The sequence below is a fragment of the Phasianus colchicus genome, chromosome 2 (assembly GCF_987193195.1).
Source record: "Phasianus colchicus chromosome 2, bPhaCol1.hap1.1, whole genome shotgun sequence".
NCBI classification, from domain to species: Eukaryota; Metazoa; Chordata; class Aves; order Galliformes; family Phasianidae; genus Phasianus; species Phasianus colchicus.
In genome coordinates this window covers 15,741,198-15,757,553 of record NC_143437.1, presented here as the reverse complement: position 1 = coordinate 15,757,553, position 16,356 = coordinate 15,741,198, and the positions used below count along the sequence as shown (strand labels likewise).

General features: G+C 40.4%; 1 protein-coding gene across 5 annotated transcripts in view; it reads right to left on the bottom strand.

Annotated features, from left to right (window-relative positions):
- Positions 1–16,356, bottom strand: part of TTBK1 (tau tubulin kinase 1) — a 101,714-nt gene that overhangs the window by 69,400 nt on the left and 15,958 nt on the right. For all 5 annotated transcript variants that reach the window (XM_090134895.1, XM_090134897.1, XM_031597414.2 and 2 more), the window contains 2 exons: positions 15,236–15,394; positions 8,047–8,194 (listed from right to left, as the gene is read on the bottom strand). In XM_090134895.1, the coding sequence (XP_089991021.1) occupies positions 8,047–8,194; positions 15,236–15,343 (256 nt within the window). In that variant the 5' untranslated portion in view covers positions 15,344–15,394. The remainder of the gene's footprint in view (positions 1–8,046; positions 8,195–15,235; positions 15,395–16,356) is intronic.

The window sequence follows — 16,356 nt, the reverse complement described above, 5'->3', positions numbered from 1 at the left end:
TCCCACTCACCCCAGCACTGACTCCCCAGCCCAGACTAGCACAATTCAGCCTCATACATTTACACACTGCAAGTCACACTTTGCTTTGGTTTGCCTTTTAGAGCACAATAAGATGGATATTGAGGCAAGAACCAAAACAATGACTATTTTGCTAGCAATGAGAGCTACCGTGTGGTAGAAAGACTAAAAGACTACATTTTTTACTTGTTTTTATTGTTTTAAATGATTGTGTAACACTCCCAGCAAGTGCACTAGGTACTTTTTATTGCTCTAAAATTACAGACGAAGACATAAAAAAACAATCCTCTAACAGTGAGAACTCAGCCACTCAAGTCAGTTATTTCAGAGGAACAGAATGCTACTGTTTGATACACTTGATTGTGACTTTAGATACATCTCTGCTAGCTCCGTACGGCTGCTTCAGATTTCAGCTATATTCCTGAGCATCTCTCTTTCTTATAAATCAGTTTGTTTCATGATATCATTATTTTCTGGATCACAAAATTCTACAGAATACATATTTGCATTTGTAATTGTTTATCATTGAGAACTATATGCATATCTACGTCGATAACACATTTCTGTGCCAATTCCTGCATGAAACAAAAGGAACATAAAAGTGAAGAGAAAGCAGGCCACATTTAGAGGCAGCATATATACAGCCAGCTGGTCACATAGATGGGATAAATGCTTACAGCATAAACCCCTTTGGGTTTCGGATGCCTTTACTCATTTTCCAGCTGGAGAAGACACTAGGATACAACTGTTTGCTCTCTCAGAGGAGTCCATGCCATGCTGAAGTAGCAGATGGGAGAGTCAGCTATGACTTTGGGATTCCTGCAGATCAGTCCTATAGTTGATCAAAATTATGTAGCACACAAAGCCAATCATGTTAAAACACTACTGAGCAATCAAGTTGATGGAGCTGTTATATCTTCCTTTAAGGCAAAAGGAAATAGCCTTCTTCCCTCACACATGCCCTCCACAAGCATGAAGATCATAGCACACCAAAGAACACTTCCACTTAGAAAAGACAAAAAAAAAAGTATAAGCTCCACTGTACTCATTTTACTACACCGTCTGCCAGATAAAAACATGCATTCATTTCCTCTATTTAGTTAATGAAGTGCTTTAATGTACATCCATAAAGAAATGTTTTGGGTTTTTTTCCTGCTATTGCTTTTAAATTAAAGTGAACATACACTTGTACACTATGGGGTAAGAAATACAAATATTTCAGACACTGAAATGGCTTTCACCATCCCTGTTCTGAAAGAACTCAAAAATTATACTCAATAACAATTTCCTAATGTATAAAAATAATGACAAGAGGAAAGCCTTTCTACCATAGGATATATATACATATATCACATTGTAGATACACAAAATAAGAAACAGGTTAATACTGAAACTTTTCAATTTCATGATAAACATTCATTACGCAGCACTTAAACATTAAATGATCATCTTTTTGAGCATATGCATGGAAAAATATGAGTTTCAGAATACTAGAAGCCAGTATTTGAATCTACTAATTTAAATATTTAAATATTCCTAGTGTGTTTTCAAGACAGCAATTAAACTAATCAAATAAATAGTAAGAAAAAAAGTAAAAATATACAACATTACAGTCACAATTTGAAGGGTGGTGTGTGTGTGTGTGTGTGTGTGTGTGTGTGTGTGTGTGTGTGTGTGTGTACGTGATTCTGTGCCTCTACTTTGCTCTTTTGAGACCCCACCCAGAGTACCGTGTCCAGTTCTGGAGCCCCCGACACAAGAAGGAGATGGAGTTGTTGGAGTGGGTCCAGAGGAGGGACAGGAAGATGATGAAAAGGCCCTATGGACAGGCTGAGAGAGCTGGGGCTCTGAAGAAGGTCTGTGTTTACTGAGCAACAGTGTCCTTCCAAGGCATTTTAAGCCTCCCATCCTCAGCAGAAACTCACCAAACTATCAAGAACAATACTACTGTTATATCATCCTTGTTACTCTAAGATACAGAATTTTCTTCAGTTTGAGAAGTGCTGTGGATTTGTTTTAGTTATTGAAAAGGAAAAAAGGATAAACATTGGTACATACATGAACAAACTATAGAACTGCTTGCTCATGATGTAGTCTGGTTTGTTTAGCAATAGAGATCAGTATGTTCGTTTAAGGACTGATACATTAATTTCATAAAAGGAATTAGTGAATGCTAGTTCTGTAGCTTCCCATTTCAACTTTGCTTGGTGTGTAAACTGTCTGGACGTGGTGCTGTGAAAGACAACTGGTTGGTTTTTTTTTTTTAGGGACATGGTTTAGCAGTGGGTTGTTTGAGTTAGGGTAGCATGGTTAGGTTGAGGTTGGACTGGATGATCTTTAAGGTCTTTTCCAACCTGAGCAATTCTATGATTCTAAGGAAGGCTATGGGGGTACCTTAAAGCAGCCTTCCAGTAACTGAAGGGGCCTACAGGAAAGCTGAGGAGGGACTTTTCATAAGGGCAGGTAGGAAAAGAACAAGGGGAAATGGCTTTAAACTAGAAGAAGGTAGATTTAGACCAGATGCTAGGAAGAAATTCTTCGCTGTGAGGGTGGTGAGAGACTGGCACTGGATGCCCAGAGACTGTGGATGCCCCTCCCTGGAGGCATTCAAGGCCAGACTGGATGGGACTGTGAACAACCTGGTCTAGAAGGAGGTGTACCTGCCTATGGCATCACAGGAATGGTGAGTGCTAAGAGAAACATGAGATCCAAATGCCAGTTCAAACACCCATAGGACTTCCTCACTTGGCAAAATGTGCTTGGCAGAGAGGCTAGAGCTACTTCAGGTATATGAATCTGCTTCCCTGAGGAAGGTTAACACCTTCCAAGGGTACTTACCTTGCTTTCCTGCCTTTGCAGATAGCATGGTTATATCAGCCTAGCAAAATGCTGTAGAAACATGAAAAGTGACTATGAAAGTAACAAACTGAATTGCAGGGAGTTAGGATACCGTTTTAACAAGAGCAAGTCACACATAGAAAAAGAAGGGATTAGGACTGGCAAACAAGAAAAAAAAGTGAGATCCCTTCTGTTCCCTTTTTTTTTTTTTTTTTTTTAATTATTGAATTCTTACCTGTCCAATCCCTGGCAGTAAATGGGGAACAAGCAACACAAAATTGCTTCATTGTCTTCTGTAATAAAAATCAAGCACTCAAAAACTACAATGGCTGTGACCAGGCTGCATCTTGCACAGCTATTCAATATGCAGAAGATCTCTGCACTGCAGAATAAAATTAATCAGAGTCCTACGCAATGAGATTGGTTACACTGAGAAGAAGGGTTTTACAAAGAACATGTCACACTGAGCAGAGCTTAGAAATATCTGGCTGACAAGTGAGGTCAAAGGCAAGCACACAGAGCTCTCACACCAGGAAAAAAAAATCCTCTGGTGAGTGAACAGAAATAGTGCTCAGAAAAAACAGACTGACAGTGAAATAGCCTGGGCCCAGCACCTCAAAAGCTGTGCTACAGCTCTTCTAATACAGCCATTACATTCTGATTAACTCCAAAGAGTCAGGTCAGTATTTCAAAGGTGCCCCTTCACTAGTTTAATTTTACTCCACAACAAAGCTCCAATGTGGGGAAAAATATCATACAGAGAGCAGACCAGTTTCTGTCTATCAAAGAATGGTTTGGGTTGAAAGGGAACTTAAAGCCCTCCCTGCTCCAACCCCCAGCCATGGACAGGGCTGTCTGCCACCCCCTCAGGCTGCCCAGGGCCCCATCCAACGTGGCCTGGAGCACCTCCTGGGATGGGGCACTCACAGCCTCTATGGAGAGCAGTGCCAGGGTCTCACCATTCTCTGAGTAAGTAATTCTTTCCTAACATCTCCCACTTCTAATTTAAAACCATTCACTCTTGACCTATCACTATCAGACCATGCAAAACAAACAAACAAACAAAAAAAACTCCCTTCTGCTTATAAGCTCCTTTAAAGTACTGGAAGGCTGCAATGAGTTCTTCCCAAAGCTTTCTCCTTTCCAGGCTGAACAAGCTCCCTCAGCCTTTCTTCATAGCAGAGGTGCTCCAGCCCTCTGATCACCTTCATGACCTTTCACATACATCCCAAAGGGTTAAAAAGTATGGAAGATATGGAAAAACTTCTCTTCTAGAAGGAGCATTTCTAAGTGCTAAGTAACAAAGCAATCCCATTTTTTCCCCCTTATGATTCCAAAGAACAAGAGTCTCAGAATCCTAGTTTGTACCAGTAAGGGTTTTTTAAAGCAAACTCCCATAAGGCCTCAAATAATTGCAACTGCCATGCATCATGTTGTAGAGTGGGTGTGGGTCATGTAAACTTATTTTTGAACAGAAGTATCTAGAAGCTCCATTCCAGATGCATACTAAGTAGCTCCCAAATTGTGAAGGAAAGAGAGTCCACATCAACAACTGGTCCCTCAGAGAGCATCAAATTGCCTCTCTTTGCGGGGGATGAAGAGAGCTTTTCATACCAAGGGACTGGCTGAAGTTAGCCCAAAGCAAAGTTCCCAAACCACACACTATTTATGTGTAGAAGTCCTCAAGTCATATACAGTGAAGATGTATAGGCTCTCAGCAACTGCTATAACTTACTGATCTGCTCATATTATGCTGCTCACTAATGTAGACACAGACAACCCTGCAGAAGCCCTTGCTCTCTGGACAAACAACTTTGAGTTCACTTAGCCGTACAGATCTTACTTCTATTCCTCTTTAACACATATGATCTAAAGTCTTACCTACACAGCCAAACACTTTCAGATGTACCTACATCAACAACCTTCTATACTGGATGCCAGCTCTATCTGCTAGAAGTACTTCGACAATACATTTCAGACTTGGTTTCAAAATACTTGACTGCAAAGTAGACAAAAGCCTAACTGAGGTTAAAGCCATTTGCAAGTGGTACAATTGTATATAATTATCTCACTTGAAAATAATTTAACAATAGTGATTAAAGTAATAAAAGAAGGGCTTGGCACTAAAATATTACTCTTCTGATAGAGAAGTTGTATTTGTGCAGAAATTCCCTTTACAGACGTGCCAAACAGCTCCTGAAACAGCTCCTGAATTTGTTACAGGCAAGATTTTCACCACTAACAGGATAATTCCCTACTGTCTTAAGAAAAATAAGATCTTTTTGTATTTTTTTTTAACTATTACTTTATTATCTCTACAATTACAAGCTACATATTATTTTCTTATTGCTTTACACCACAAAAGTCTATCACTGTAAAAATCTTCCATTGCTGATGTGGCTTCTAACTCTCCATAACACTTACTAGCTCAGAACTGCATGGCAGCCTTCTTCAAGAGAAGTTTTTTGATCTTATGGATAAGCTTAGTCCTGCTTTTTCCTTCAACCATGGAAGGGACAGATCAGCCAGAGGTAATTAAGCCCAACAGAAACAACAAGTGACTCCTGCACTCAGGCCTGGTGCAGATTAACAGCAAAGAACTTTACTTACAGCAGACACAGTGTAATCACACTGCCAATCCGACTAACAAGAAGTCCAGTGTTTTAGTTTTGTGGCCACTGATTCTGCAATTAGCCATGACTGCTGGAATACTACCCTGCAGTGAGGATTCAGATAGTTTTTTAATCATGTTTCATCCAAAGCCTAAAAGGGTACTGTTGCTGGTACCTCCCAGACAATATGAAGACTTGGAAGGCAAGGGTGATCCAGAATCCTTGCAAGTAACAACAAAAGCCAGAAAGACATTTGGCAAAGACATTGTACCTAAACAAATAAAGAAAAAGACCTACGCAGCTAGAAAATTTGAATCAATTAAGATCAGAACAGAATGACTCTACGGGGCTTTCCCCTTGCTTTTCATCTGGAAAAGCACAAACTGACAAACATCTACGGTAGTATCACCATCTTACTCTCTTCCACCAATTGTTTGCCTAAAGTCAGTGTCTCCTTTTCTGAAAGACTTCACATCTCTCCTCAACAGCTCACTATGAAAACATACACAACGCATGATTCCCAAATCTCTCAACCTTATTTCTTATTTTAACTTTATAATTTATTTCAGTAAAGCATTTGGGGATTAACCTTGAACCAAAAAAAGCTACATTCTTCACAGAGCAGTTTGATTTGTACAAACATGGCTGAAATAATTTGTCATTCTTAAATGCTGGATAGCTGATGCATAGTCAGTTGTGCCGCTTCTGTTTTTTTTGTTCCTTAATACTTGCTAATTGCTTTGCCAGGGAACTTTCCTAGTTTTCTCTTCCCACCCTTAGATTACCAAGATCACACTGCATACAATTCTGGCTGCTTTTCAAGCACTTGCTATTTTCAACAACAAATGCTGATGGAAAATTAAATGCGTTAGTCAATTCCCTGAACATTTTAGCTCTGATTTGGTATTTTCAGGTCATGCTTTTCAAGCATTCCCTGCTCTGGATATAGTGTGCATTGACATTAGCCAGCATAATAACATCCTCTTTCATTATTCTAATAACAAGCCGTTCTACACGGTCACACCACTCATTCACTCCAGAGCAGTTCCAAGCATACAACCAAATGCAAAAATCTAAATCTCTGCTCTGTGGGTTCTCATTAGACTGCTTTCAGAACTCAGCCACCTGCTCTGCTGTTCTCCAAGAGCCTCTGCATATCTATATCTTTCACACATCACCAGCAATAATCTCTTAATGATCTGGGTTGATTTCTTCTTTACTTTCATTCCCTTTCCCAAGCACAGAAGTATCTATCATAACACAGTGTATTCCAAAAAGGCTTTTATCGGTCCTCATCCTATAAAAGCTCAACTATGCAAAACTTATGCAAGTCACTACAGAGTCAGTGTGACACAGACATTAACCCATATTTGATAAGACTTGTAAAAGTTTCACCCTCTAATCCAATCAACTCTGGAGATTTTGTACAGGGCAAAGGCACAAGCACTGACATAGGGCCACAATACCTCTGAAGCACGAGACTTAGTGATAAGTACACAGCTCACTGTTTCGTGAGAAGACATTTCTCTGGCTCAAGTGCAAATCCTGCCAAAGAAAATATCCTTTCATAAAAACTGTATCTGCCAGTAGTTGTCTTTGCCTTCACCAAGAAATCAGTACAACTGCACTTCTGCAAACAGGAGTTCTTTTGCAAACAGGAGTTCTCAGCTTCTCAAGGGCAGATTTGGAAATTGTTTCCATCCTCCTCCAGCCATCAGCACAGCCACTTCCTTCTTGAGAACTTGCTTGGGAGAAGAGCCCTCACTATATCCTCAACCAAGAGCAACTGCTTCACTTTTTGCACTTATCTTCTACTGAACCACTTTACACAGAGACTCCTTCATGCTCACAGTGTTTTAGACACAACCACTGTTCCAGTCCTTTAGGAGCAACAACCTAGCCTTATTTCTTAATCAGACATCACTTTAGTAAGTATTACCTAATCAGCATTATCTTATCAGTACCACTAAACAAAATAGACTAGTGTATCAAATACTCAATTACAATTTTAGTCTCCCCATTATTGTTTTAACTTAGTGAACAAAAACAGCTCCTATAGTTGGAACCCATTTGAATAGGACGTTTTGCAGAAGCATTAATTTTCTGAGTTGATTTCTTTAACATAACATTGCAGGTTTGTATGGTATAAGGCAGAGGATATGGCTACCACTGACTAATTTTCAGGTTACTCAAGAAAGGCATTGGTCACAGTCTGGTAGTAAAGGAGGAATAGTTTACCACTTTCTGAGAATAAGTGCTCATTAGAAAACTCCCAAAGGAGGCGATCTCGAAATAGAGATGCTTCCTTTTTGGCTGCCAGTCCTTAAATGAGGTTAGGGTGGGGTGAACCCAGGGTTGACTCCTTCTGGTCACACAGGTGAATTGCTCACACCTGTGCTCCCAGAGCTGGCCAAACTCCCTCACCAGTTGTTCAATCATTAGTTCAGGCCATGACCTAACGGTTCCCATATAAGTTAGATGAAGAGAAACTTCCAAAAAGCATTTGCAAGTCTGGATTATAATAGTTTACATGCACAGTGACCTCTACCTTTGAGTTCAAAGAGCTTTCTTGCCTTACCTTGCAGCTTCTTCAGCACAGCCACTTCCATCTTGAGAACTTGCTTGGGCTGCTGAGCTGATTCCACCTTCAAGGCCACGTTCTCCCGGGTAAGCAGATCCATTGCCTCATAAATCTCCCCAAAGCCTCCACCACCGATCTTCTTCAACTAGAAAAGTACAAGGAGATTTGGTACAATGCACAAGAGAGATGGCAACAAATTGTCTCTCACGGATCTAGGCACTAGCTTCTTTAATGCACAGGCAGGAACAAATTCAGCTCCCAGTCTGTGCTGTGCCTGAATCCTTTCAGTGCACAGTTAGGCAGAAGTCCAGCTGCCCACTTGACTGTGCTATGTATAAACTCTTTGCTGCACAACAAAAAACCAGCTCTGCAAGTGATGACACGTGATACATACAAAAGCAAATGATAACGCCTATTATGCCAATAATGTTCTTGCCAAAAATCAAAGGAAAGACCCTTTAAGGAGATAGCAGAATGATAGATCTCTGCAGTAAAACACAACTACAGTGGCTGGAATTAATGTTTGCAAGTAATAAATAAAATTTGAAGTTTGAATCTCATTCGCAAGATTTTAAATACAGAACTAAATACGACTGGAAGTTTTCAGATGTTTGACCTGCTCTGCTAGCAAGGCTACTTCAGGGTCATGTTTCTGAGAACTGACAACTGCATTAACTCAAAGCAGTTCTGCACAAGCCAAGGTACTTCTCCATTCTGATTCTCAATCTCTCGTTATTATTATTTTTCAAACTACATCAAATGAAGCTTTTTGTGTCTCTAAGCAAAATGAAGCACTGCATCACCATACTACCATCTCCCTACCTGGAAGCTAAAACAAACTGAAAGCTAAAGATGCCCAGGTTTCAGCGTATCTGATCTGCACCTACTTTATGTAAGTTATTTGCTTGTTCTAGAGCAGTCATCCACTCAGAGCACAAACTGAGCTTCTCCTGGAAAGTGATTCCTTGATTTTCCTTCTGCTGAGACTTGAAAGCATATGTACATATAGATATACATATGTATGTAAGACAGACTCCTGAAGTGCTGCAAATGTCAATGTCTTTGCCAGGACAATTCCTTTACTTTTTCAAAAATGTCTGTTTCTCTTCAATGTTTAAAGCATGCTATGTTGCACAGGAACAACTTCAGGTTTACAGCTCAGCTAGTCCACAGCTCCTTTGATCCACTTAGCACTTATTCACTGAACCTAACTGCAACCCTTTACTTCAGCATTCCATGTGCACTGTGTTCGTAGCTGCTCTGGAAGCCCTGAGGACTGCTCATTTCCAAAAGCAACAGTAACACTTGAAGAGAAAAGGCAGCTTAAATCAGCCAGACATATCAAACATCTTACACAGTGTTTGATGAGGTTTGAATGATGTTTTTGGATGTTTTCTGCACCATATAGCCTGTCCTTTGCATCTGTCCAGTTTGATAAACAAAAGTTCCAGACTCTCAAGGGAAGGTTTTTCCTTCATAACATGACCAAAACCATTTGCCTTCTTGGCCCCCAAGTCAAGAAAAACACTTCTGCATGGTAGCTGGTACAAGAGATTGTAGTACGTTCAGGATTAACACCCTAAGTATTGTCTCTGAAGTTATTTCTGGATAACCTTTTGAGAGTTGCAATCCAGAGCCATTCTTCTTCTCTTTTCCCTTGTTATTTTTCTTCACAACATTCTGCTGAGCTACACAGGCATATTCAAACAATAAACATCCCAATAACTCAGTCAGCGCATATTCATAAATTATTATAATGCAGCTCTACTTCTACTTGGAAATTCATACAAAGTGAGCTGGCTATTAAAAATCTTTCAATCAAAACAATGCTACATTCAGCACAGTAACATGTCAGCTATTATCTCAGTATTCAGTACATGGGATCTTCTGTTCCTTGGCATATTAATGACAAAGAAGATGAAGAAAAGGATAGCAAAAGCTGAAGGTGGCAAAAAGTTTATCTGGGACCTGGGAGGACCTTGAAGGAAGATGGAAGAAGTCTCAGTGGGAAAATGCACATCATCATAAACAAAAATCATCGGTAATAAATATAACACAGCAGGATTGAACAGGAGACATAGGCTACTCAAATGTCTTGCCAGGTTGCAAATTCAGTAAATTGATCTTAGAAGAAACATCCCTGAACCAGCACACAAAGATCCTTTTCCATTCACTGGCCCCAACATGGACAGTTCCCATGTCCAACAAGTTGTCAAAATGCAAAGCTATTACAGTGCGAATGGAACAGCACAGTTATACAATTAGGATAGCAACACTGTAAAGATCTGTAGGAAGGTCTTGTGTACAATGCACAGTACTGAGCACTTTGCTGTTAGAGGCTCTTAAAGAGGTAGAAGTGGTTCACTTCGGGACTAAGAGAATAACTGCGAGCCTGGAAAACTAAGGATGGACAAACTAGACAGCCTAGGACTGCTACCTCAGAAGAAACAAAAGAAAGTGTGTATTAGAAAAGCAAGATTCAGGAAGAAGGGTTCAGGTATTAAGACTGCTCACCTGGGAAAACAACTGAATTAGAGGATGCATGTAAGTCTATAGAGCAACAAATGCAAGATGACGTGAGATTAAGACAGAGTTTCTTCTGAATCAGAAAACTGATTTTATACACACATTCTAGTCACTCTCTTATGGAAATTATCCTCTAGCATACTTTTCCATCACCAGATGGTCCTGTTCATCATTACCAGTACTGCCAACTCCTTGGTCTTTCAGCAACATCCAGAGGCAATCAGCAGCCATTTCCTTCTCCCTGTTAGTGAGCAAGTTGTTATATTGCAACTGAAGGTCTTAGCTGAGGTCAGGAGCTTCTGTACAGGCATCTCCTTGTTGCTTGGATAATCTATGGAAGTTCACTGTCTTAAGGTGAATTCTACAAGGCTTTCTGCTGGACACAAATGAGAGATGGCCATATACCATTCAAGAAAATAAATAGGGAAACTGTTAAATGCAAAGTCAAGAAAGAGAAGGGAACATCTAATGAAAAGCACATAATAGGTTATCACGAATCACATAACCCATGCCTTACTTCCTAGGGAATAGTTTCATCTCATCCTTATTCTACCTTTCATCAGACCATCTACTCTTTAGGCTGAGGTCAGTAGCAGAATTATTTCTATCGAAATGCAAGAGCCCGGATGGAAGCTATGTGTCCATGTTTGAGGAGTTGAGTGAACAATTCATATGATCAAATACAGGTATCTATTTTGACTCATACATGGACAGCTAAAGCTAAGTCAGCTTCATTTCAGACATGCTTACAGTCCTTTCAGTATGCTACCAGTGATCACATCACCATATAGAACATTGCAGCACTTCTTCCATTTTCTAGTCTTCATGATACATCAAGCCCTGGGAGTAATCTGTTACCAAAAAACCATTCCACTGGACTGCGTGATGTAGCAAGCTCTGATGAGGGGCTTCCAGGAATTCCTCAGACTGGGCTTTCCCTAGGACAACCAACACAAAACTTCTACATCCCAATGGGACAAGCCAATACCTAAAGCCCTCTGGACATATCAGCAGTTATACAAAACATAGGACTACTCCCTTTGAAGTCTCCTTTATATATCCTTAACATTTTGGATTTATCCAGAAAAGATACTTGCAACAAAATCCTTCAGAACCAAGGGGGGGGGGGGGGGAAGGCCTTCCCACTAAGCAGAAAAAGTACTCTGGCAGGAAGAACGTACAGGTCCATTCAGCCAGGGACAAGGCTGTCACCCATATGCTTCAAATGCTATTAAGGGCAAACAGTAACTACTGCAACTACCTCTTAGGAGTACTTCTGTGGTCAAGTCTGCAACTCTTACAGCCCATCTCAACAGGCCAGCTCATCCAGAAATGGCAAGCAGGCTTCATCTGACTAAACAAGAAGTGAGAAAGAATAGATTGGTATTCACCAAACTATCAGAGTCTATTCACCTAGGAGCTGCACTGATCTCAAGGGGTAACTAACTCAGATAAAGCACAAACTGAGAAGCCACCTAGACACCTAGACCTAATTCAAAGCATATACAGGCCATGTTTTAGTTCCCATCCTTGAGTGTAACAGCACACATCAGAAAGAGCACGTGTGGATCAAATCATCCTGTGGGGCCTCAGCAAGAGTTGCATGGTTCTAGTACCATTCAAATTTCTTCTAGTTAAAACATCTGCAGGTAAAGAACGATGACTCAAAAGACTACTTCTTCAAGTCCCTAAGTTTTGAAAGGCACAAGTACTCTCTGTCCATTCCTTTCTCCTAAAATAACAACAACAAATCATTGTCAGAAAGCCAAGTTTTACTCACTTGGAGCAACAGGGAAATGAACTACTGCCAAGATAACTGCAGAGAACTAACATCTTCATTTGTCAAAATTTGTCACCAAGCATATAGGAAGAGAGGACGAAAGGAATTCAAGGAATACATTAAACTGATCTAAAATAAGAACTTGGCTCAATGCTGGAAGTATGCCAGCGCTAAGACGTACAAGGTTCAAGCAGATGCCCAGCCAGAGATAGTCACAATGGGAGAACAAATTACACAAAAAGCCTTCTGGCATCTCAGCCCCAGTGCCACATAAATAAGCCACACACCTGCTTGAGCAGGATCCACTACTCACAGCAAAGCTCTGCCTGTCCAGGTTGCATGTTATGTGTTAAATTCAGAAATGCCTATGACAAGAAAGAAAAAAAAAAGCTACCAATAAACTACACTCAATTAAGAAGCACCTCCCTTTTTATCTGTAACTTGCTCCTATGGTACCCAATCCCTTGGGCCAACAAAGGTATACTTCTGCCAGACTACTCTGAGTCCCATGCAGCTCCCTGTTCTGACTGATCACACTGAGACACCTGGCACACCAAGGGGACAGCACAAAAGACCTGCCTAATGGGCATATACTCTTGAGGGGACCAGCAATGACCATGCAGTGAGGGCTCACAACACAACTGAGTTAACACAAAGCAAAATACCATGGGTGAATCAGAATTTCTCAGTGCTATTTCTGGCCTTAAGCAAATGATGCAATTTCTCAGAGACTTCAAGCAGAGTGTAATGATCTCATTGCAGTATTTAAGAACAGTGTGAGCTAACACTACAAAACATGAAGGGCAGTTACTCCACTTAGAGTTAGTTGTTGCTGGCAGTACACCTGCATGTTTCTGTATTTTCTGAGGTAGAGTAGTTGGTAGAGCTTCTAGCTGTCTCCAGGCTCACACAATAATAATAAAGCCACTGAGTCCCATGCTTAGTGTCAACACAAATTTAAAATCAGTTTGAAATGTTTCTCTAGGAGCATAACAGGATACATTTTAGGCTTCTAAAGGGTCCTGCAGCATTCATGAACAAAGTTAACTTGTCTTGGAGAGTGAAAGAAAAACAAACAGACACACACACACGCAAAAATATAATAATTTGCAGAAGAAGTTTTAGCACTCCCAGCCAAGAAATAGAACCTTGAGGCTTGATGAAATGTTGGAATGGCACAAGCCCAAATTAGCAAGTATCCAGAGGAAAGGCCAAGAGTGCATCAATATACTCAAAGCAACAGCTAGCATCAGAATTGCATCCAATGTCAGCTTTGCAAAGAACATGTATCAACGGATCAAATTGTAAGGTCTGAGGAAATCTCAGTTTGTGCAGGGACCATTGGCTAAAAGCTGCAAACAGCATTTCCTGAGAAGTCCACAAGCACAGAACAAGTTTCAGATCCTATACGTCAGTTGGCCTGCACATGCATCAGCATTCCAAAACAAATGTATGTGCTCCAGCCAAAAGCTGCAAGAGCACAGCAAGGCTTCCCTGCATTTGCACCGGAAAGCTTTGGGAGGGGATGGGGGGTGTCTCTGTTTTGATACCTAATTGCAAAGAAAATAGAGATCCTCCATCTGCTCTCAGGAAGCACGGAGATTGAGGAGCAGTTTGAATTGCTTAAAAATAAATAGGCTGTTAGGGGATAAGCCAGACAGAAAGGTGAAGAGTGTGGAGAAACCAGAAGCAAAACGCTAGGATGCAGAGAGGTAGGCAATGGGGGAGTAACAGGAACAAAGCAAAGTATAACTTCTTAGGAGCAACAAAGAGATACAGGCAAGATGTAACACTAACAAAGGATGATATCTTGTCTGCAGTGGGTTGTTGAAATAATGTATTCTCAACATGGAGCTGAAGGCCAGTTCTGAGTTTCTTTAGTCATCTGCTATTCACAGCTCACTGCAAAACTCAGGAGGCAGCTGTGCCGCATCTGGTCAGCACAGAGAAACTCCTTAGTGCTGCTACTACAAATCATGTGCAGTTCAAACTAGAGAGTTTTGTGCAGTGAGTTTAATGATTCAAACACTGCCAGTAATTCAAGTCAGAAATGGACACAATGGCACAGATGTGATTTTAATTAACATTTAATCTAACGTTACATTCTCCTTTCTTTATCTGAGGTGATGATATAATGCTGCTTCCCCCCATTCACTCCTAGGGACATCACTCCAGCAATAGAGAGAAAACCTGATGTGTTGAGAGGAAGTACATCCTCTTACATAACCCACCAAAACATTCCTGACACAGATACAACAGTAGTAAGGAACACAAAAAGGTGAGTTTAAATGGCAGACTCATGCCATGGATATTAAGATCTGTGGCCACACAACGTACACACAAGATGAAATGGCTACACCACTCAGCTTGCACACTAGAGAGGACAGCTGACTTACAAAGACCTAGAACTCTTAATATGTGAGGATGTAATTTAAAAAGTGCTAGAATAAATTAACATCAAAGTTTATTAACAAGCTAATTACGGAATTTCTGACTTCTGAAGTAGATTACATTATAACCTCAAGCATTTGCTTCTGAATTATCTTTTTGTAATGTAATTTATTTATAGACACTTTTCTAGTATTCTTTGCCAGAATAACTCGAAATCCAAATTTCTTATTAAAAGATGACTCAGACAACTGCAACAGTTCAATCCTAACTAAAAACCCCTGGCAGCTTTAGTCTTCTAAAAATACCAGACATTCTAAACACCAGAGCAATATTGACTATTTTCTTTCAGTATCTTACTAAAACGTTAAACCATATCATTCCATGGTTGTTTGTTGGAGCCCAGGACTAACCAAGTAAGTTTCTATACTACTACAGAAGGAGGTGAACTTCTGGGGCCACCAAAGGAAGCACAAAGGCAGAGCTACTCACCACTTTCCAGCGATCTTTGACCACATAATTGGCCGGAAGGATGTCGACCTGCTCCCCTCCTCCACTCATGTTTGGTTCGTCCTTGATGACTGCTGCTAGGCACTGCATTTGCCAGCCAGAGAGTATTTTAGTAGCTCCCAATTTAAATGAGCCATTTATCTGAGGAAAAAAAGGAGTGAAGGTAAGGAATGGTAGAATTAATACAGGTTATGGCAGAAGTACATGCTACATTTTCACAGGTTTTGCTTACAACTAATTCAGAACCAGACTCTTAGGAAAGAAGGCTAACTCACCTCACAGATACCTGAGCTCAATCCATGCATACGCTTGGCAGACGCAACCATGCTTCAGGTCAGCAGCACAAACTAAAAAGGTGACAGATACCAGCTATACCATGCAGGAGTCCAGTACTCTTGTGCCCGGCAGCCAAAAAGTCAAGGAGAATCTAATGCCAAATGCTGCAAGAGCTGTTACAGTTACCCGGCAAAAAGGTCTTGTTTTAAGAGAGCAGCTGCAACACGGCAGTTTTTATGGTTTTCATTGGATGACATCCAACACAAATCAGAGGGGTTTGCCAGGAATTGCATTCAATAAGCCTAAAAGCATCTGAATAGGGTTGAAGGGCCTTTAGAGAGCCAGGATTAAAGACACTGTGATGAACAGCCAAGCAAAGAAGATGGGGATGGTTAGAAAGGGCTTCAGCCATCTATAAATTAGTCCTCCTCACAGCATATGCACTGCTAAAAACTACCAAATAAAGATACAGAAAAATATCTTATTGCTATAGTGTTTACATTCTACCTCATGTCTCTTTTCCCTGCTTTTACAGAGATCTCCAGATAGCCTACACCGAAATTAATCTTGTTTCATTTTTTTATTACAATTCTTCTAAAAAATTGATTTTCAGATGCACATTAGCTAGATCTGCCCTAGAAGAAAATTAATTTGAAACAGGACAAATAGAAGATCTTCCTAATGCATTTTGCCTTTTCCTCTAAGATTCTTTGCTTGCTTTAGAAGTAGGCCAGGCTGCACGGATCTTTTATTAAGCTTTCTTTGCTGTTCTACCTTTCTTCCCTAAAGATACTTCATATTTCCCTTCCTAAAAATGAGAGCTACTG